The following is a 23708-nucleotide window of genomic DNA, read 5'->3' as shown; positions in this document are numbered from 1 at the left end:
AATTAAGCACCCACTTGAGCCAATAGGAATGTCGAATTGAGCGATGTGACAATAGACAATAGACAGCACAATAGATGTGACCATAGACAGCACTTGCAAAGATGAGAATCAATCCATATACACACCGAGAGAAAGTAATGTGGCATAAAAACGGTAAGACTACTCCAAATATCAAACTAACTTCTAATGTCGGCGTAGTGATAGAGATCGGTGACTCACACACATGAATCAACAGGGACTTTGGAAAGTGTTGATTCGCACACCCAAGTGGTTGGGAGTAATGAGACAACATGAAACTTGGAAATGTATCCAGGGGCCTGAAGAATATATAAAGTAAATAATAAGAGAAGCAATAGCCTAAATATTAATAGTCCTCCACAAATGATCCTTGTTCATTCCGTGTTTCTGAGAAAGACAGAAAATCGAAGAGGTTATTTGAACTTCATGCAAAGCTAAAATAACCTCCTGCAGGTGTTGGCTTTATATTTAAAAAGCAGATCCTGAGAGTGGCATCAATCTTCTCATATTCTCTACAGAAATGTGTTAAGTGTCCCTGCAGGGGAAAATACGCCGTACCGTATATCCTGCATTTACTATTATACAAGGAAAAAGTACAGGATTTTGAGCAAAAAAGAAAATGAAGTGAACTTTCAACCACTGAGTCACTTCAAACCCTTTATATATTATATGCTTTATGCATTGTGTTGTTTACTGTGTATAGCCTAATGGACTTGATCATTATAGGTGGTGGTGTGAGCAGTACACACACAGCCCCAAAGTCAACACAGTCACCTCACAGCTGAGATGGTCGGGTCATGACTCAGATGGATTATTGAGCAACAACTGACAAAACAAACACACTTCAAAGAACAGGTGAGAATGGACGATAACCCTCTAAGACCATCAACCTGTCCGCGAGGCCTATACCGCAGCCGCAGCCGCCGTCCTTTCTTCTTCGCCTCCATCCCTGAAGTTCAGAGTGGGTTCAAGTGCAGTGATTTACAGCTGCATGAGGAGGACTATGGGGAAACACACCGAGCCGTCACCTGAACCTATTTATGAAAGCAGAGACAGCAGAAAGTGCATAACGAGCACTTCCCTGGTACCAAGGCCTCAGGATTTTTTTTTTCTTTGTGTGTGTTTGTGTGTGTGTTTGTGTGTGCGGAGGCATAAGGGAGTTGGGTTGCATCAGAAATAGCACACCCACCTGCTTAGGATCACTGAAAAAAAAAAGATGACAGAACATGTGCTGTCCCCTGCGTCTTCCTCCTTTTATTGCCTTTCATTGCTCTCTGAGGTATTGTTTCTTTAGCTCCTGTTCCTACTCTTGTGTTTGTGGCAGAAAGCAACACTGGATGGTGTTTGACATTGTAGCACTGTAGCAGCAACTTTGCTCTGAATGTCAAAACAACACAGGTCTGCCACAGTGCCTTGTAAAGACTCTGGATATTCATTATTTAAACAAACAAACAAAAACACAGAGGCCTGTGTTGTAAGGTTTTTTATTTTAATGTTGTAAACTGTTTGTTGAAGGCGACCTTTAATTATGGGAGTGGGGAGGGGTGCTGAACCTGAGCCTGAGCTTAGAGTAATTTATGTTTTCTTTGGACCCTCCCTCTTGACTAACACCAACATCCTCCCTCAACATGTCAAAAATAATACGACAGTAGTAAACTGTCACCTCATGTCTTCATTAATAGTGAATGTTCATCACCTTAAAACTTGAAACGTGGTATTTTCAAATTAAGAGCTGTTAAATACAGAAAATGCTTGTTATTGCTACTAAATGAATGGCCTGGGCCCTTGAGTTATTATTATGATTATGTGACATATATGACACATTAAACATTCTTCTGTACTCTAAATACAGGAACAAGTGTCAATAGAAATAATACGCAGGCACATGTCATCAGGTGTATTCTGTTTCTGTAAACAGCATTGTCATCATTTGCAAAGTTGCGGGGAGAAAACACAACTCAAACTCCTTTGCTTATCCTCTCTTCATTTTAAATAGTTTTCGGTCAGTTTTCATTTTCATGACGCAGCATAAGCAACAAGGTATTTAAGGTGGAAATCACAAATCTTAACCGTGTCTTTATTTATTTATTTTTGGTTTCTGTAATCTCTGAGAAGCCCACACAACTCATAGAGGTCAAAGGCTCAACATAGACGCCCCCTTATTTCACGTAGCTATCGCCAAGATGCCTTTGCAGCTAATGCCCAGTTGACCAAAAACATCTTAGCACTTGCATCAGCTTTATTCCAGTGTAAGCCAGTGGAAAGAAGGGAAACCCGATGCTCCCAGAGGTTAAGTGATTTGCAAGAAGTGTCAGCGCTCGGGCGCAGAGATTAGCACTCGTGCTCTGAGATCTTGATAAAGTCAGGCCAAGAAGTTGTTGACCGCAGAGGTAAATACGCCATGGATGTAAATATAAACAGGGCAAAGATGTCAGCTGAGGTGAACGAGTTAGAGGCTGTTTAATGAGCGAAGGGATTCCTGAATTTACAGAACGATATCGTCAAGTATTCGCAGACCATCAGATATTCCAGTCGAGTGAAGTGTCGCAAACTTCCTGAGCCTGAACCCTTTAATTTCCTGTTTCGACGTCATTCAGCTCAGTTCAATCTAAATAGTCTCTCCTTTATTTAACCTGTGCGATTTTTTGGGTTGCATACTTGTTTTATAGATTTTTCCTCTCCTCCTCCTTCTCTGCCCACTCTTTGACTCTCAGTCTATATTTGGTCTAAATTATATTGTACTGTATAGCTTCACTGTAGCAGCTATTTAAACATGCTACTCCTCCCCCTCCTGTTCTTCCATTGAACAAAAAACAAAAGGCGCAATCTCTTTTTTATTTATTCCAGGGCACTACGTAATCACAGCAGCTTTTTTTTTTATCATAATAACTGTGGTTAGAGTAGATCAGATGTCACACGGGCTAATTCCTATTATTCAACCTTGATAATGTCACTTTATACTTCCCCCTTTGATAAATGCTTCTGACAGCCACTACATGTCTGCCATACAGATGCAGATGTACGGCCTGTGTATCATTAACCTTTGTACTTGTCACACGTTTGACTAAATAGTGAATTATTTTCTTGAATCTGGTCTTGTGTGTTGACAGTGTTACTGGATTCATGCTACGACGGTTAAAAACAGCCTATAAATGAGCCCGGCCTATTCTTGAAATGTGATTCAGTGCTTTTGCTATGCATGAGGGCTTTGTGTGTGAGTGTGTGTGTGTGTGTGTACATAGTGCTCATTAAGTGCAATGGAGAGTGGGCCCTCTTTTCAGTCATGACTCCTCTTACATTAACTGCAACCCATTAATGTACTAACATATCTGACATGTGTAGTTTGAAGGGAACACATTTTCTTTTTGGTAGGAGTCAGATGAGAGGATTGCTGTTGCTCTAAGAGCATACATCCCCAGTTAGCTAACTTAGCTTAGCAGACCTTTAAGCAGGGGAAAGCACCTCTAAGCTTCATTGGTTACAACCTTGCCCCCTAAAATGTACATTTAGATATAAAGATAAAAATACACTTAAATTGAAACAGAAATGCTGGCTAGTTTATTTTTGCAGTAAAATAATTGGGAAATTAACATAATTTGGAACTGGAAAAAATGTTGATTTGTATCAGTAAAATATTCACTGATGTTTTCCGATTTGTTTCGACATAATATTCACTCAATGTGACTGGCCTTTATTATGTTGTTTAGATGTTCATATTTAGGCACTGGCACCATGTGGTTATGTTTAGGGAAAGACTGTGGGCTGCCTTATGATGAAGAAGATAAAAGTCAGTGTTATTCAGAGACTTGAATCTGTTGCAGTCATTCCTCCGACCTTAACCACAGTGTTTTTTTTATTGCCTGAACTGAACCGCAGCTGGGACTCTGGCCTTGGGAATCAACATCCTCCACTTCGTACACTCACCATCCGCCCTCGCCCACCCCTTGTGACTCAGAATCTGTTCATAAATGTAGTGCCTCATTCATACAAAAAATATGTTGCCTCTGAACTAAATCCAGGCAGTGACTCTCACCACCTCTGATTAACATAATGGCTTTTAAGTTGCCAGTAAGTGGATTTAATAATTTAATATTTTTGGATGGAGCCAAGCTCCCTGTTTCATCTTGCTTACAGCATTTGTGCTAAGCTAACTAGCTACATATTAGATCTCCAATGTTTCCGTTACATTACACCCATGAATGCAACATATGATATCAATGTCTCTGACCATTATTTGACTTCATGTAATATCCAATCATTCCAAGCAAAACAAATAAGAGTATTTGGAGACAACACCATTTTGGTAATGCTCAGTCATTATTAGTTATTACGCTTCTCTGGTGTTGTCGCAGGGGAGGTGAGATTTCATGCTTGGTCTTGTGCCAGCACATTCTTGGGACCAGACGTTATATCTGCTGTCCACTCGTCACACGGGCTCACATAAAAAGCTGCCCATTGTCTCCAGCAGCCGCTGTTTGACTCTCCACACCTCTGCAGTCACCCATTCACAGGTAATACATTTATTGTTTTAATGTTTTATTGTTCATATTCCACGACTGTATCTGCTTTCTAATAGTGTTTTAAAGAATTAATGGTAATGTTGTTTTCAGTTAGATAAAAGCCAGAATGTGTATTTCAATGTTTTAGGTGAGTTGATAAAGTTTGTAATAGACAATAGGGCAATGATATACCAGTTTTGCAACAGTAACATTTATATTGAGTAAAATATTTGTAAAAATAATAACGGGTAGACTTGGTCATCAGATATTTGACATGTCATTTCTGCTACTGCTGTGTGGATCCTCTCAGTTGTCAGATACAGATGTAGCTGTTAAACAGAGCTGCTGAGCTGTCATTAGTCTTACTGCAAAAAAACTGAGATGATGCTGAATTTAGTGGAGGGCACCGTTCTTTGCTTTAATCCTCTCGTCCTGGGATGCTGAGGACTTTGTGTGCTATGCGGCGCTGCGATGGGTCAAATTACAATGTGAATCAGTGGGGTGACGTGTTTCCCTTAAACTGCACTAATACACACCTCTGTGTCTCCTGTGTGTTGTTGTGTGTTGTTGTGGAACTAAACCACAGAGAGAGGTAAGAAAAGTCTTGATGTCCTTCATCTGTGACTGCTTCTGTCATGGTTCATGAAAGCTAAATATAAAATAAGCAGAACTTCTTTTATTGTCCCATGTAAACCTCATTGTGGATGCCCATACAGTAGCATCATCACCCTCTCATTTGTCACTGTTTGCCGTTTCAGGAGCCCAACAGACCCAGCACGATGAATCCCAAAGGGGGGGAAAAGGTGAGCCAGTTATACTCCACAGTGTTAATCCTCCATGCATGGAGAGGGGACACATTGTCCTTATGCACATAGCAAAGAGCTGGCAGTGGTTATCTGTCAGATTTGTTATCAGCCTCCCTGAGAGCTTTCCCCTTGACTGCACCCTAATAATAAAGCATTATCTTTTCACATGTTGCTGCATTGAGTGCTGTCAGGTTTGACTCTCACAGGTCCTCCCATGCATATTTTACGGTACATGTGCATAGCATACTGTACGTTTAAAGCCTGGCCAGCTGAGCAGTACCTATATCTCTAAAAACCCTCAATGAACCCTTGAGGTTTTTAACCATCAGTTTCAGTTGATGCAACTCATTGCAAGATGTATTTTGAAATGTGTGCACTTAATAAATGTATATGTTGCTGTTTACAAACCTGAAAAATGTCAATAGCTGATTGATGACTGAATTTTAATTGTTAATTATTAACAAACCTTTTTTCCCCCCCACAGCCGAAGTCGAAGATTTCGGCTTCTCGCAAGCTCTCCCTAAAGGTGAGTGTAATACCTACCAGATGACCAGAATCAGAATAACTTTTATTCCCAAGAAGTTATTACATTTACTGTACAAGGAATCTGATTTGGGCTATTTGTGCAAACAAACAAACGAGAAAGATGATTAAGTATAAATAAGTACAAGAATAACAAGTACATACAAAATAAAGAGGAAACTATAGGGTCAGATAAAACCCACTCAACTTGACAGCTCCATTATGTCTTCCTTTGAAACATTTGAAACACTAATTATGTAAAATTAAAATGCAATTAAACATTCATGTTTTAGTCAGATTTATTATACTACGAATGGCAGAACTTTTACCCCTCGTTTCTCCATTAGCTGGTTTAGCTAATTTAGCTAACAGTATCTAAAACTTTTATCTGTTTCCCCACTTATCCTTCACTTTTCCCCTTTTATATATTTCAATCATTTGTCCTAACAATTCAACCATGATCCAAGAATTAGCTAACATATCAGCGATTTAGATCCATTATTTTTAGCTAACTGTCACAACTGTTGTTGCTGTTATTTTTAGCTATGCTTATTTTAAGGCCTCTCTGGTTGCTTGCTAACTGGTATTCACACCACACTCAGTCACAGCTAGTGGTGTTAAGGTGTTATAGCTGACCTGATATAAAAAACATTCCCTAACATAACTTAATAAATGTAGCCTATGTATATTTTTTTAGTTCACTAACTCGGACTGTGACTGTCAACTGTGGTGGTTCCTGGTTGGGAAGCACTGCTAAATATTAAACAAGATATTGTGACAGGGTATTCATGTAGTACTGAAAATACTGTAAATTGAACCAATTGATGTTTTTGCCCAATATTGATGTGGAGTTAATTGAGGCCTCAACTGATCCGTTCTCCTCTGATTTCCCTGCCTTGTCCTTGTGATTGGTATCTGTTTTTGTCCAATCAGATACTTCTCCTCACAAGAGCCTGTGAGGATCTGGAGCGGGAGAGGCAGGATCGAGAGGATGAGAAAGTGCGCTATCTAGGAGAGAAGTTGCCTCCTTTGCAGCTGTCTGGAATGCCAATGGATGAGCTACAAGTAAGGGTCATGAACCACAAAAGACCCCCCCCCCCCCCCAACATCAGGAAATACATAAACACATTTGAGTAATATGTTTGTTATTCTCCTGTCAGAAACTGTGCAAACAGCTTCATTCAAAAATTGATGTTGTGGATGAGGAGAGATATGACTGTGAATCCAAAGTGGTCAAGCACAACAAAGATGTAAGTCTCTGAACATCCCACACATTATTTTGTACAGTTCAGTCAATATTTTAAATTTTCTCTTTGGCTTGAAAACAGAGAGAAAAATTATTTTAAATAGAAATCTGCTGGACTGTCATTTTTCCTGCAGTTTTAGCAAATTCAATCTTGAATGAAATTTGCTTTGATTGCGTTGTGGTTTTTATTTTTAGATCCATGAGCTGAAGCTGAAGGTACAGGATCTTGGTGGTAAGTTCAAGAAGCCTGCCCTGAGGAAGGTGAGGGTGTCAGCAGATGAGATGATGAGAGCTCTGCTGGGCTCCAAACACAAGGGCTCGATGGACCTCAGAGCTAACCTCAAGTCTGTGAAGAAGGAGGACGTCAAAACGGACAAGGTAACGTATGAAAGACTTACAAGTTGTTGTTACTAAGGAAGGATAAGTCTCCTTCTTGGCATTCATTTTGATCGTCCATTCATTTCTTTAATCCCAGGCCCCTACTGCTGAAGACTGGCGTAAGAATGTGGAGGCCATGTCAGGCATGGAGGGCCGTAAGAAGATGTTCGATACAGGCGGCGGAGCGCAGTGAGACTCTGAGCTAAAAGCAGGATAAGGAAGCCAGCCAGACAGATATAAAGAATAATTATCTCAGCGCTAATTGACCTCAGATTCAAGCATGTACAACCTCCCCTTCCCCAAGTTCATATGCAGCGCCTGCATTTACTTGTTGGCCGTTTCCTAAGCAATAACTCAAAGCACTTAAAGTGTAGGATGAGTAGAGACCTGATGTTTTTTATTACCATTTCTGTTTTGTTATGACATCTTTAGAAAATTAAAGTGGATCCAAATAAACAGATATTGTTTCAAGTCTCTGATGTTCCATATCTGTACCTGACTTTATCATGTTTCATTTTACTGGCACCCATTTGTTTATGTGCGGCATGCGAGAGGATGGAAAGCAGCTTAGCCGATGATGGATTAAAAAAAGGAGCATGAAAAGTCAAGGGAGGGGGAACAACAGGTGTTACCTACCTAAACTGAACTTCATAGTGTTTAAATAGATCTTGCAGCCACAGCCATAAAAAGAGGAGTGAAAGAATGCTTTCAAAGTAAACTCACTGAACTGAAATGGAGCGGATTGCTGATAAAATGAAGATGAAGCTCTGGGAATTTCCAATGAGCAGTGCTCTCATTACATTCAGAAGACAATCAGCCTCCAATATGATAATGCCTGCCAAGGTGGTTTTTTGGCAAGTATGAGAATTATGTTTTGCTCGTTTTAATTTCACTTTAATTGTAGGAATAATGAGCAGAATCAAATTTACTTTGGAGTTTAATGGAACTACTACTTCATGAGATATATTTAAAGTAGTTTGATGATAAAATCAACCCACAGGAGATGTGACTTTCCAGCAGATGGTGAATCTTCAAACACCTGGGCTGAGTATTTTTAGCCATGTTGTTGTCCTCCATAGCTCCCAGCCGTGGAAAGCAAAACTTGAGCTGGATATCTAACCCCCAAACCCCCAACCCCCCAATCCCCTTGCACTGCCATTGTTGTCCTATACACATTGCATGCATGCATGTGCTTCTCCTGTATGTGTCAGTGGGTTGACGAGAGGTTGTCACACCGCCATTGCTATTTGGAATATGACGGTTACACCAACAATAGCCTAAAGATCCCAGAATGTGTGCTTCACTTGGTTTATTGTGTTGCTTTATGGGCTGTTTATGGAAAGAGGAGTGATTAAATGGCGAGTAGACGTCACTCCAACATGTCAGAGTCCACTAACCCACACTCACAGTCCGGCTGGATAACAATGTCTGATGATTGTGTGACATATGAATGATGAAAACCCACATCCTTCTCATCTCTGTTTGTCCTATCAATCTACATGTGCCACGTTTAATACATGTGCGTCGGGCTGAGATTTGTGCTCATGTTGAAAAGCTGATATACAGCCTCTTGTCTGCCCTTGCTCTCAGTCTTGGCAGGCTGGTTATGAAAAGTCTGGGTACATGTTCTGTGGGTCTATAAATAAACGGGCACCGATGAGAGCGACCTTCACATAGAACAAATGTTCCAGATGTGATATCCAGAGTGCATTCATGTCAACACCACATGATGGTGTCTGTTAAGTACAATGCAGAGGTCATGACGCTGGTGTCTCCCAGGAAACCCGTTGAGATGACAAACACATTCAAGTGTGGCGAGATGTGCCAAAACCACAGACACGGTGTCGGTGGGCTGCAGCAGTCTGGTCACACTTGTGCTGTACAGTTAGTGCCACTTGATGGCAGTCCACAGTTGCTCTAATACATCTACTGTGGTAAATGTTAAAAAAAAACAAAAAAAAAACACAGGTAACTGAATAGGATGTAGTCAGCTTTGGAAATTCAGGACAACATAAGAAATCATAATTTGTTTCTAGTTTAAACAATTCTCAGTTCAATTTTATGGCACATATGCAATTTTAGATTTTTCAAAATGAACAATATTCTTAAAAGTGAAAAGCCTAAAATATTTTATATGCCAATTTGAAGTTTGACAGATAATTACTCATCTTAGAAAAGAACTATTTACTTATTATGATTGAGAAAGTTTTGTTTTTGTACAGAAAGTTAAAAGAAACAGGGGGGCACCACTCCGAAAGCAGCACCTGTGAAAAAGTCTGGCTGTTATTAATAGAAAAATTGTCAGTTGCACACAGATGCAGATTGTTTTTAAAAGTCTGCAGTTTACTCACTTCCCAGTCCTCGAGATGGAGAAGATCCGCTTTTGGCAGCACTGTACATGGGAGTTTCTCAACACTATCTTAAAACCATGATTTGTTATTTTGGGATGTATAAAGAAAAAAGAAAAAAGGATGACATTAAGAAACTCCCTCTAGCTATTCCCTCGTGTTCTACAACTCTTGATCCTCATTCTTTAGGAGAAAAGAAACTGCATTTCCACAGGTAGTGAGATGGAAGAACAAGTGGAGCCTGACAATAAATAATTACCACTGTGGCTCTAAGCGGTGCCAGCTCATTTCACTCATGAAATAACCCAAAAGGAAAAGAAAAATGAGTGTTAGTCGGCAAAGGAAACACTGGCACAGATTAGGGTGTTTGTGGTGTGTACGTACGTGTCCTGATGAGGATGTGTGATGGATGTCATACAGCACGAGCAGTGTGTTTATTGCTGAAGGGGGGAGGGAATATTGAGTCGACAGTAACAGAGGGTGGCCTGGTGATTAGACACACTGCCCTGTGACTGGGAGCTGCAGACTTAATCCTTAATGTTGTGTACGCAAGCAGTCATGTGTCTTGTCAAAATGTCCTTCAGCAAGATGGTGTAGAAGTGGCAACAACAAAAAAAAAAAAGGGCACTAATGAGCATCTACTGTAATGTGATGTACTGTTCAAACACGTCCACAGTGACTTATGCTGGGTGTTGGGCCAGAGGTTTTCTAAGTCAGACTATATTTTGATAGCACATATTTTGCAGCACATTGCAAGTCAGTGTGTTCTCTCTTTTAAACTTTTAAAATTATAATCAAAACTTCCACGCAAAGATGTCCGTTATATCTATTTTTTAGGATCATTGTCAAGTTTTCTTCCATGTGAAATAAAACAGACCAAAACAAACTAACAAAAAAAAGCAAATACCTACCAAAATATTTTTTGAAGAAAAGAAATAATGTTTTTTCACAACTTGAAAAACAAACTTGATCCTAAAAAAGAAAGAAAAAATATTTCACCAGCCTTTCACTGCAGGAAAAAACTTATCTTCAAACTTAACTTAAAAAAAAAAATCTTGCCATTTCAGGCTTTTGTACAAACCTGAGTTAATGACCTGAAAATAGAATGTTTAGTGATGTTAAACCCTTTTGATTACAGTCACGATCCTGTCCTTTTTCAATATGAAGTGATAAATGATGCCGAACCTGATTCACAAAAGCGCAAACATGGTACACAAAAATATGAATGTTATTAAGCTTTTCTCAGGGTTCCTTTTTGTGTGCACTCCTGGAACAAAAACACACTGCCACAGTGATACTGTTTTCAACTGACAAGCGAGATTAGACCTGGTGTTTTAAAATGGGACAGCCTCAGCCAAAGCTAGCTCTGTTTACCTATACACAGGAACCAGCAGAACAAATACAATGTTTTCTGAGGAAGCAAGTGAGGATTTATTCATTTACTTCCCCACTTTCACCTTCCCCTGTTGGTTTTGGGCTACAAACTGTGAAAAGCCTTTTTTTTAACCTCTGGGCTCATGCAGCATTAAAAGAGCTACTGTATGTGTTCACAGCTTTCTGTGTTGATGTGACAAATAAGCAGCTTGAGGGCAAATCCTGTTTCTTTTCTGTCTATATTTGGAGGTAATGGCACCGAAAAGGAGCTTTTAGAGAGAAAAAATAAAGCATTAGACTGTTAGATTCAAGGGTTTTAAACAGAGCAAAACACACACATGCAGTATATGCAGTACAATTTGCTCCCCTCAATCAAGAAGTGTTAATTGGATTCGGTGTGAGCAGTGACTCTCTTTGCAACCTCACTGATACATTTGCAGGCAACAGACAGAAATGACTGGAAACAAAAGGATGGAGAGATGTACATTTCCAATCCACTGCTAATCCATCTGACCCGGCAGAGAGGTTGAGAGTTAACGTCACCTCACTTGAACTTGAACTAAAAGTTGCAAAATGAGTCCAACTCAGTTCTCTCAGCACTCAACAGCACTAATGTTTTTTTAAAGAAGCTATTATTTGCTGTTGCTACATAGCCAACATGAGCATCAATCAGTTTACATGACCCATACCATGCCTTGGTTGTTGTTATAGTTATAGTTACTTTGTCGCCATGATTACTACAATGGCTTGATTAGGTTCAGGCACCAAAACAACTTGGTTATGTTTAGGAAAAGTTCATGATTTGGGTTGAAATAAGTACTTACTCAACCTTATGCTGCGTTCACATGGGGTCCGGCAGACGGCAAACCAAATGTCAATTTAGTGGACGAGAGAATGACGGTAAAACTTGGCGGAGGCCAGCAAAGAATACCGTTGACGGTATATTTTTACTTTTGAATTGAATTGAATACCTTTATTGTCATTCATACCAGGTATTCAGTTATTTTAACTTTTGTCGTGACAGTATCCTCAACCAGATGTGACGTATGAGTTCAGTACTGTATGTCGACCTCGCCATAGCAACATAGTGGCACCTTTTGCCGTCGAATAGTCGACTATTCGAGGTCACCCCTAGTACAAAGTGTTATTTATTGCAGGATGGATGCATTAAGTGGAAGAGTGAAGGGCCCCTCTTCACAATGAGTATTTTCTGTGCTTTTTTGGTGTTTCTCCCACATAAATGCGGTTTCAGGGCTGTTTCATCAGCTTCAGTGGTGGATCACAGCAGGTCAGGCCTCGTCCCACCTACCTGTGATAGGCTTAGGTTTATCTCCATTCCTTTCATATATTCCCCTTGCTGAATATGCTAGAGGCAGTCTATAAATCACAGAGAAAAGTGAGTCAATACGGGAATGAGATGCAGAGTATTGGCAGATTTTTCTGAGTTGCCACATGAAGTATTCACACACCTTTTAATGCACTGTGTGAAGTGCTTCTTAATACGGTTAAAAGCCCAGTAGTTCACAGTGAGGACGTGCTACCGTCATTACTGTGCTATTTCACCACGTGTAGATATGTGTTTTACTACACACCAAATTGAAACAAATCCACATGTAATTCTCATTCAAGACCTTGAAGAAAACTGTTGAGGAAACCTTTTTATCGCTCACTTTGGGAAGAGCTCAACATTAAACTGAGCAATCAATCACCTCAAAATATGCAGCCAGTGTGCATAATCACAGCACCGCACCATGCAGCCTTTTCCACCCATCACACCAAACGTCTTTAAGTTAATCTACAATAGGTGCCGGCGGCCTTGTTCCCCTCTCGTTATTGATCTCCTCTGAGCCAACAGGGAAGGAGAGGGGGCTGATGGGTATTGGTTTTGAACTCCCGAGCTGACCAGGGGTCAACAAGATGCACCCATTAAAGATTCCCCTTGGTTTAATCAGGTTGAAGCTTTTAAAAAGGTATACAACCAAAAAAATACAGTACAGATCAGATCTGATATCCAACTTCTGAACACCTTTTTATTTGGTAGTTTATCCAATTTACAACACAGTTCAAAACTACGGCTAATTCCTGGGAATCCTCAACCTAGGGTAATCAAAGTCGCCCTTTATGACACATTGGGAGAAACCCATTCTGCTGATCCTTCGACTCCTCAGGTCTCCTGGGAGCAAATGTGTCTCAGTAAATTATTATAAGCGATGTTGGAACCTTGTCTCCATGGAAGATGTTGTTTCATCCGACAACAGCTATTCGGCAGCAGCACCAAACATTATGTAGCCATTGTTATTTGGAAATAACATTGCTGCCACTAAACAAAATGAAATTAACTAACTAAACTGAATAGACAAATTCTTACACCCTCAATTGTGGGTCCTTTCACATAACCCTCTTCTTACTTGACTGAGCACTTGAAACCCCTGTTACTCGTCTTTTCTCTTTTATCTCCATCTCCTCCACTGTGCAGAGACATTAGGGCAAATCAATAAAGAATAATGGGTTTTACCTGGACTCTCTTCAGCAGTGTGTGTCATGAGAAGAGTCTCCAGTGTTTTCTGCCTTCACCGTGGGCGCCTTTTACTCTTAATGGTTAAAACATCGGATTTGAATGAGGAGAAACATTAGAAATCTTTTGTCTGAAGCGCTTCCAAGATAAAACATGGAAATAAGACTCGGTAGAATAGAATAGAAGTTTAGTGCCCTTGACTTTGTTGTAGTGGTGTGGAGGTAACTTGTGTGCATTTTTTTTATAGTACATCTCCTAAAGATGAATTTCCAGTTTGTGGCTGATTAAGTTCTTCATATCCATATATGGATATCCATATCCATATGTCAGTTTAACCTCGTCTTCAGCCAACCTATAGGAAGTCTGACTGAGGGGTTGACAGTACTGGTTGACAGGTGCACGTATCTGATCCATATTGAAATGTTGGAACAACTATTAGACTGATTTAGCCCAGAAGTTTGCCCAGACCCAGAGGATGATGACCTTGGTGATCGTCTGACTTTTCATAGTGTCCCCAACATTTAGATTCAGAGTGAACACCTACCAGATGGATTACACACACTTATTAGTCTTGCTTGTATTAAAAGATGACCTTTAGTTCCCAAATCTACCCTTTCAAAAAAAAGACAGCTACATGCTGTGTAAAAATTAAATAAGTGTTTCCTTAGCTAAATCATTTGAAGTGGTTTTCTTACCAGAAGCTGTGTCAGTAACTTAGTGACTTGCTCATCTGTCGCTAATGAAGCGAAGTGTCGCGAGCAATTAATCTCTACCTGACATTAATTGCTCTATCTTGTCGTCTGATCTTATCGCCCTTAATGGTGTTAATGCTCCAAAGTCCTTGGAAAAAATGTTTAATCTGTCTCCCTTCTGTCTCGTGTTTTTACTACATCGTCTTGATCGACTTTCGTTGGCATCTTTCACAAGCAAAAGAGCTGATGATGACGGCTTCACTTTTGATGAATCTTTTCTTTCTCATTGTTTTTTGGGTTTTTTTGGGGGATAGTAATGACACATAAAACATCCAAAACCAATGACTTATCTTGGGGCATAAAATCAAGTTTAAGCAACAGGTCATTCATCAATATTAATGAGTAGCAGAAGAGCCAAAGAATAGAGCTTTTATTTTGAAATATGGGGTAAAGGGAGGAATTACTCTGGCCGCTGTGGTGATAGAATGAATATACATGAAGGTGCTGAGTACTATGGCCATTCAAAAAAACAAACTAAAAACAATGTCAAAAGCTTATTTGTTTGAGACACTCTTTGTTTCGAAAGATGACTATTTCTCTGAATGTTGCATCGGGTTCACAACAGTGTGCTCAGCGTGTGTCTGTTAGACTCTGCATCAAAAAGCCAGTGAATAATGAGAGGCAGAATGCAGCCGGTCTACTTTCAACTTAGCAACACACCCGAGATACAACGGCTCTCTGGGGAGTGAGCCTATATTGATATAACACAGTTTAAAATGAAAAGTTCTGGAGGAGGATCCGAAGACGGGGCAAAACTCCAACACAGCCGACCAACTTTTCAACTTTTAGAAATCTGAATGTGAATGTCAGCGGTCTCTCTAAGGTTGTACAGGTTTTAAATGTGATGAAATTCAAATTCAAAGTATAGGTTTCTGTATGTGTATGTGTGTTTTTTTTGTACTAAAGGGCACCTGAAGTTTTCTCATCTTTAGATCCACAGTAACTTGAGTATTCATATCACACTTTGAGCCTCGTCCTTGTCGTCTCAGATCAAGGATGTGTGACCCTCTCAGGCTTCAGACTCCTCTGTGAGGTAATTGGTGTTAAAGGTGGGTTGCACCTCTTCCCCAGCAGAGAGTCTATAATAAGTAAGGCAGAACCTTGCAGATGTTACCCAAGCTCCAAAGTCACCGCTGGTACCATTTCCATTTTAACAATCCTGCTGTAAAAACTCATTTTTGGCTCCGTCCAGCCATGTGTCGCTGGGCGGGTGCACTCACCGTTTTTCACTTCATGCAGCTTGTAAAGCAGCCATATGGAGGGGAGGACTTGGCTGCACCCACATTGGCTCACCACTGTGGTCCTAGTATTTCACTGCCTCAAGGTCATACGATATTTATGTTTCCTCTGGGCTCTTTTAAAAGAAGTTTGATGAAACTTTTAACAATGTCTTTGTCAAAAGAAAATGAGTATTTTTTCCCTCTGTTCTCTTAACAAACAGCATTCATCACAGCATATCATTAATGCCATTTCTATTCTGGATGGATCTGGCAGACTGTCATTTGCTTCATTAGACTCTGACACTAATTAACAGTAATTCACTCAAGCTGAATGTGGGCACCCTTTGGGTTTCAAAAAAGATCATGAATAAACATCAGTTTTCCATTTGAATCGTCTTGTCAGTGGAAAAAGTTCTGTCAAACAAAAACACAATTAATTAGGCCTATTATACACGCAAACATGATTTCCTTCGCATTATAATGGAGTATCAATTCCTCCACATTTCAATGCTTAAAAGTGAATCTGAACCATCACACTATACAGCATAAGCAGCAGCCGAGTACCCTCTCAGTGAGATATCACTTCAGTGTCTATCAGGAGGGATCATCTTTGCAGACCAAAAATCCATTTCCTCCCTGTGCTATGCCTGCTTGCGTGCTAACTGTCTGGTTGACTTGTTTTTTTTTTCTTCTTCTTTCCGTTTTGGTTGAATCAGAGATACTGAGGCACAGACTGAAGAGCAGATGAATTTGCCTAATCCAGTTTGAAAAAATTCATGCCACTGTCTCCACATAGTAGGGTGAGGAAAAACTTCAAGATGTTTGTGTCTTAGAAAATGGTGAATATCTATCTGTCCTTTGGTTGTACTTCTTATCCATGCAGGGTCATGGGGGCGCTAGAGATGATCCCAGGTACAGTAACATGGGGCGAGGGTGAGGTATACATCCTGGACAGGGCTGACATCAGGGCTGTGCATTGGTCATCTGGCCATACGATACATGTACCAAATGAGGTCCATGAAATGTTATCTTGTCACATATTGCAATACAGTAAACAATATGGGTGGGAATGACCAGAGGCCCTGCGATACAATATTTTGTCTTGATACAATAGTAATTATTGCAATATGCTGCAATATATTGTGGTTAATTGGCTTTTTTCAACTGCAAATGATGTCTCAAAATGAAAACTTTATCAGTTTTTTCTAATAAGTTTTTTCTAATAAGATAAACTTCTTAGTCTTCTTAGTCCCTTTTTATAGGCTCTTTAACATGTCCCGGTGTTCCCTTCTGGCCCCAAAAATGTGACGAATTAAATCCCTTGGTTGAAATCCATGTGGTTTTACGAGCTGTTCCCTCGGTTGTCTGACAATGATATCATTAGTTTTCGAGTTTGCATAATATCGGTAGTGGTAGAAGAGGTGGGGCAGGGTGAGCAGTGGTTCATTTGTATTTAAAGGGACAGGCACTGAAACGGGCATTCTGAACAGGGCTGTTTTGAGCCGATAAAAAGTGCTGTGATGTTTGATCCTTGGGGTATTTTGACCGAAGCATGTCATGGACATGTTTTTAAGACACCTGGGAACTATTTTAATTTGTGGAAACGGGGTGTAATATGTCTCCTTTAAGGACACACACAATAATATGCACAAATAGTTAATTTGTATACATTCAGACGGAACCTGTATTTATATTTCCTCTAACATTGTACATCACACCTTTTGTGCAGTCTGATCAAAGGAATTAACTTTGATTGAATACAGATTCAAATGCAACACAAAACGACTATCACCATGTAAAACTATTGACAAAATATCAATACAGTGCTTTAAGAATCCATATACGCCATCAATAGGAAATATTTTCTTACACTACCTATATGCAATTTAAAGTCACCAAAGAAGTATGCATGTTTTCAAATGGGAGGTTGAACCTGTAGACCTGTTGTAACCTAGAGAACGTCCCTAAGCCACCCTACAGACCCAGAGGTTGAACCACTTTACTACTGTGCCGTCCAATATAGTGACTATGCAAAAGACAACCTCACATCTACCTCCAAAAAGACACAACCTTAAATCATTTCCACACCGAGCGGCTAACTGAGGAGCATTAGGCGGAAGCAATTACATTCTCCACCGTGTAATTCATGTCCAACCCTGCGGGGCAGTTACCATCCAACACTGACACTTTAATGTGACAAAAAAGATCAGCACCACGAGCGATTCTCATCACATCACACAATCAGATGGAGAACGGGCTCTTCCCAAGGTTTAACTGGCCTAATTCACACAATTTCAGCAGATTTTGTAGCAGACCACATGGGGAGAGACTCTCTATCTCCTGCTTTGATGTGACAAGAGTTAGACTTGACTTCTCTAGAAGTAGCCTACTATTGTGGACAAGTGACCGAGATTCAATTATATTCAGCAAATTATTTTAAATAGAAGTCTGCAGGGGTGAATTTTATTCAGACCGATCCAGGTAAGTGAACCTTGTCTTGCAGGTGAAGAGACTCATCAGAAACCATGTCTGGCGATGGGATGCGAGGGCTGAACTTCCATGTTTCCCCTGCGTGTTGACATCACCCGTCCACTACAGCCCCGCCTCCTCACTCCGCTGATGCTGCCCTCCCCTCCCTTGCATCAGCACCATTCCTGGTATCCTCACAGAGCATCGAGAGAGAGAGAGAGGGAGGGAGAGAGAGAGAGAGGGAGGGAGGGAGAAAGAGAGGGAGAGACTACCCAACCCCACCAGAGCGTAGAGGCGTCAGACGGCTGCCAGAGCATCCCGGTTACGCACCGTTCAGAGGCCCCATCGTCAGCGCCAAAAACGGCTAAAGAAGAAAGTCAACACAGCCGGGCACACGGCCACAGCTACAGTCAGTAATGGAGAGCCTGCTGGATAATCCAATGAAAGCCGTTCTTTACCTGAAGGAGCTCACCACCATCGTCCAGAACCAGCAAAGCCTGATCCAGACGCAGCGCCAACGCATCGACGAGCTCGAGCGAAAGGTGGAGGATCTGATCGGAGAGAATCGACTGTTACGGGACCCCCATCACTACGTCCAGCAGCAGCCCGCTCCTCCTCCTCCCCAGCCTCAGCCTCAGCATCACCACCACCACCACCACCACCCGACTCACCGCAGCGCCAGCCCACAGGCGCCGGCCCACCTCCATCAGCACCCGGGCAGCAACAAAGCCGCGGCTCACCTCGGCCAGCAGCAGCAGCAGCATCAGCAGCAGCAGCAGCAGGCTCAGCAGCAGCAGCCGCCGCCACAACAACAGCAGCAACCGCAGCAGCAGCAGCAGCAGATTCCCGGACTCTCGGCCCAGCCTCAGCCTCAGCCTCAGCAGCAGCAGCAGCAGCAGCACCCGACTCCTCCCGCGCCGTCCTCCCACCACCCGCAGCAGCTGCAGCTCGTCCCCACCTCGCCGCAGTCGCCCAAGACGAGCCAAGCCAGCCCGGACTCCGCCGAGGAGGACAAGAGGAGCCCCTGCTGCAAGTCCCTGGTTCCGCAGACTCCCACCGCGCTCTGCCGCTCCGTTGGACTGGCCAGGAAAGCGGAGTAAGTAGCTTTTTAATGCTGTGTGCACTGCAAAAAAAAAAAAAAAAAAAAAAACGCAATTTAATGAGATATAAATATCCCATAGTATCTGCATATTAGCTTCAACTCGTTGGATGTTGATCTCCCACCAGTGCTGTCATGTGCCTTTTTCCAAAATGACCTTTTGTTAAAATGCCAGAAGCAGCACTGTGTGTCAAGAAGTGGGATTATTTCATCACATTACCAGAATATAAAGACTCAATATTACACCAATTTCTTTTCCAACTATTAGACTTCCTATTTAGATATTGCAAAAAAAAAAAGTGTTTGGGCTATAAAACAATCCTCAAGGATCATACAGTAATATCATAAACTGTTATCATCCAACAGTGCCCGCTCCACATCTGTATGAGCCCCTGTGCTCATTTGCAAACATGACTTAACCGTTGATTAACTTCACATTCCCTGACAGGCTGAGGCTTAATTTTCTGACAGGTAATTCAAGCTCCTCCTCTATTTCCACATTATTCACCCAGTCGCTGCTCTGTGAAATCAATCCACTGCTTTATGGGTATTGATTTTGAGGACCCAGGCCGGCATTTTAGCAGTGGCAGTTTGTTCATTCAGCACAGAGGGAGTCTCAGAGTAGTCGCTGGGATTAGATAGAGGAGATGAGGTGTGTTTTTTGTGTGTGTATGTGTGGTTAAGTAATAGTGCATGTTTTTGGCTGAATTGTAGCCCATGAGGTTACGGGTGCTTCCACACACTCTGAATGCAGAATGAGCTGTGGATTTCTCAAAATGCATGTGTGTTTTTAAGGCTCGCCTGAGAGAGAGAGAGAGAGCACGGTGACATTGTAAACACGCGTCTTAAAACAAGCAAGGCACGAGCTCCTGAGGGCACGTCACTGACTCTGAGACAAACGTCGGTTCGTCTACATCTTGGCGTTTGAAAAACACCTACGATCACGGTTTGATTGTACAAGCTGCTGTAACAGCTCGTTCCTCATTAAGGCAGGAGGAACGCATCTGGGTAAACACAAGGAGATGTTAGTGGTTGCTTATAAATCACCCTACACTCTCTCCCGAGGTACAACTAAACCTCCATGAGATTGAATCTTCCTCTCTGTTGATATTTGTTTGGTTTTTTTACCATACAGAGTTGATCCCCAAATATTCTGTTATTCCATCTGTTCATTCCCACTTTGGAATGATTAATTCAGATTAACTACAAACATAAAGCACTTGTTCCAATTTTAAGTCATAAAAATAACTCACTGAGTTCATGACATTAATATTTGTGAAGGATTTAAGAAGTTGCATGTTTTCCCGCAGACGTCATTATGTTTTCCTCTTATGCTGCATTCGTTTACCCTCATGAGCCTTCCACGCCATGCTGCAGAGAATCATCCACACAGCCTCTTTTTTTTTTTTTTTGATCTGTGTCAAAAAAATGCAAAAATGCATTAAATCTCCTTTAATTTGTTGCTGTGTAAGAATTAAACAGTGAGAACTTGCACTTTTTGTATGCACTGTGTGTATATCAGAGCCGTCCCTCGTGCTGAATGTTCTTTGCTCGCCACTATCAAGGTCACATGAATTTCCTCTGCTGGAGCCACACACACACACACACACACACATGCATGCACACGAACCGTAACACACACTAACTCGCGCTGCACTGAGCCCCATCTGTTCCACTCGGCTGCGTTTGCATTGTTTCTATTAATCCAGATTGATTTATCTTGCCATTAAGACATAATTCCTAAAGAGTGCGGATCAGGAATAATATACATTAACATGGATACTAGGAACACGACAACAAGTGCACAACAACACAAGTGCTGTCGCTGATTCACCCAGACATGGGACAAACACACACAAAGATATGAGTTTGTGAGAATAAATGTCAGGGGCAGGTTCAATAAGAGGGTTCATTTGTGATTTACCAAGCGTGCCCCCTGACAGTTCTGCTGAATGATGAACAATGAGAAGAAGCAGGAGGACGAGAGCTCTTCCTCTCTCTCTCTCTCCTTCTCTTGAGACAGCAATCATACTGTATGTACTTACCCTTAATGTAAAAGCAGTGATACATAAAAGACAGCAGACGTGACGCAGCATTGTAATTTCCACTCAGAGCATTGATCTCCGGTCAGACAAGATGGTGAGTTGCTGTGCTGTCAGTGCAGCAGAAGAAGTGATGCACACTTACTAATGAGGAGTGTGTGTGTGTGTGTGTATTTGTCCACGCTCTTCCTAGCCCACAGTACCTTTGCATGAGTCATGTGTGTGTGTGTGTTGACTGGGTATGTTGCTGTGTCAATTAGTGAAGTGAGGAAATGAGGGGGTGAATGAGCACCCACGTAATCCGCTACTGCTGGGATGTACTGGATTTCCAACTGTAAACCACCATTTTCCCAACTCGTCTATGTGTTTTTAAAAAAAAAGAAGAAAAAAAGAAAAAGAGAGAGTTGAAAATCCATTGCAAAGCTCCAAAATGAAAAATGAAATGCTCATCGACTAACGTCGTTGCAATCCTCCATCTCCTCCAGTGGCATAAATTTGGGGAATGCAAATCAGAGCTGCCTTCAGATCAGCTCCGAGCTGTGAACGTGGCGAGAGGAGGAAGTTGTTTCTGCTAACTTTTCAGACGGGAGAGTCTGAAGTGTTGCAGTCACGTTACTGAGTCTGAGGAAGGCTTGTGTGTGATCTGAGGGAAGCACTCAGCGATCCTGTCTACTGCTCTTTCTTCCACCGCTCTGTCGCTCTCTGTTCCTCCCACTCTTCCAGCTTCCTTTGCTGCTATTTTCATCCCCCCCCCCCACGATCCTCATCTCTTTGTTTACAGCCTACCTACGTCCATCTGCCTCATTACTCCTTCTACTTCCTTGACTGCTCTTCTTCTATCTCGTCTTTGCTGTCTTCTGTTCACTGATGCTACAGGAGCCACGTCTGCAGTCTGGATCAGTATTCAGCTCCATCCTCTAACCATCAGGCTCTCCACCACTTAACCCATCTCCTGGCTGGGCTGCAGCCCTCAGTCCAAGCCTGTCCTTTGCTTCTCTGTATACGCTTGGGGCTGCCAAGAGTGTGTGTGTTGAAATGAGAGAGTGTGAAGGTTGGGCCGTGTGCTCAGGAGGGAGTCAAGAAGAGTGGCAATGAGCGTGGGCGAGGTGGTGCGTTGAAGGCGCGTGCATGTCTGGTAGGCAACAATCCCGTAGCCTGAGGTGGAAATCCCAGGGTTCTCATATAGCTCCAGGTGCTTCTCTGTTCCCCCCCCCCCAACTCACTCTCACACATATAATATTAAGCTCTTGCTCTTACACACAAAACACTCACTAATGCACACAAACCCTAACACGCCACATGCCACCTGGCAGTCAGCGTGTTTTTTTTTTTTCCCACATCGGCCCCCCGGCTCCCCCCGTTGCACCGCCTTACCCTCGTTTGCAGCCTCGTACCAACCGGAGCGCAGTACGCGTGTCATCTCGCGTGTCATCTCCTGCCCACTCGTCTCTCTTCATGAATAAAAACGGGATGTACCGATAGCACTTAAGAGATGCGGGGATGCTCAGCGCGCGCACACATATACAGTACATTGTAATATACATCAAAGAGTAGTCATGCTGAGCGCCTGCTGGATGCTGCAGTGTCTCGTTGTTCTGTGCTGATGCTCGTAGATCAGTGAGCCTGGAGCTTTGCCAGTAGAGGCTCCAGCAGCTAACCCTTTGGAGCCACGTTAGCCTCCATCTCCATGTACCATATGCTCATTACGAAAGTGAGTGTATTTTTGTCTCCATACATCAAGCTGTGTGACTCTGTCCTCATCTGAAATTCATAGCAGCAGTAATTTGTTTAAATGCGAGCGATGTTCATGTTTTCCTGATGTGGCTCTTTTGGGTGAACGAACATAGCCTAAACATTCAGCAGCAAAAGTAGATATACTGTATAGTGGATTCATTTTATCACTGCAAAAACAGTCCTGACAGTCATCATTGTTTCTGTAAGTTTGCTAGAAAGGCTAGTATTTAGACACAGTGTGAATCTTTGAGTGGGGGCGTGGCTTACACTTGGTTCTGGGGCAATCGTCAGGTGACAGTAACCTCACACAGTTTCTCGACACACAGTAGCTGTGTCTCAAATCATTTGTAGGCTGATTATGTCACAATGTTGCGGCAAGGCCTGTCCCAAGTCAAATCCTGCTTTCCTTTGGGTGCCATGTCATAATTCTGACATGCCAATAGTTTGAAAATTACCCATTATTGCGGAATGTCAATGTTTCGACATCCCATTGTTCCAATCATATTAAACCCATTGTTCCGATGTCCCATTGTTCCGAAATCTCAATGTTTCGAACCCTAACTATCAATATCTTACACAAGTGGAAACCTGTTCCTGTGCACGTTGTACATCAAACAACGTTATTGTCCCTAGCTAACCTAACCCTAACCCTAACTGTAACCCACATCCCATAACTGGCCTGGGGC

The 23708-nt window shown here is 41.9% G+C and overlaps 2 protein-coding genes across 2 annotated transcripts in view; both read left to right on the top strand.

The window, feature by feature from the left end:
• The first annotated feature begins 5234 nt into the window (after positions 1-5234).
• On the top strand, positions 5235-7854 carry LOC311006397 (troponin I, slow skeletal muscle-like). The gene is made up of 6 exons (XM_083999219.1): positions 5235-5320; positions 5808-5849; positions 6779-6910; positions 7006-7095; positions 7287-7491; positions 7583-7854. The coding sequence occupies exons 1-6, from the start codon at positions 5297-5299 to the stop codon at positions 7660-7662; spliced, it is 573 nt and encodes a 190-aa protein (XP_083855345.1). The 5' UTR covers positions 5235-5296; the 3' UTR covers positions 7663-7854.
• A 10709-nt stretch (positions 7855-18563) lies between these two features.
• Positions 18564-23708, top strand: part of iqsec3a (IQ motif and Sec7 domain ArfGEF 3a) — a gene marked incomplete at both ends in the record, with an annotated part of 136957 nt that continues 131812 nt past the window's right edge. Inside the window, one exon of the mRNA XM_083999707.1 lies at positions 18564-19243. Coding sequence (XP_083855833.1) covers positions 18564-19243 — 680 coding nt within the window. The remainder of the gene's footprint in view (positions 19244-23708) is intronic.

The sequence above is a fragment of the Trachurus trachurus genome, assembly GCF_905171665.1.
Source record: "Trachurus trachurus genome assembly, chromosome: 23".
In the NCBI taxonomy this organism is placed as follows: Eukaryota; Metazoa; Chordata; class Actinopteri; order Carangiformes; family Carangidae; genus Trachurus; species Trachurus trachurus.
The sequence above is the reverse complement of the archived record's forward strand: the minus strand, read 5'-3'. Positions and strand labels throughout refer to the sequence as shown.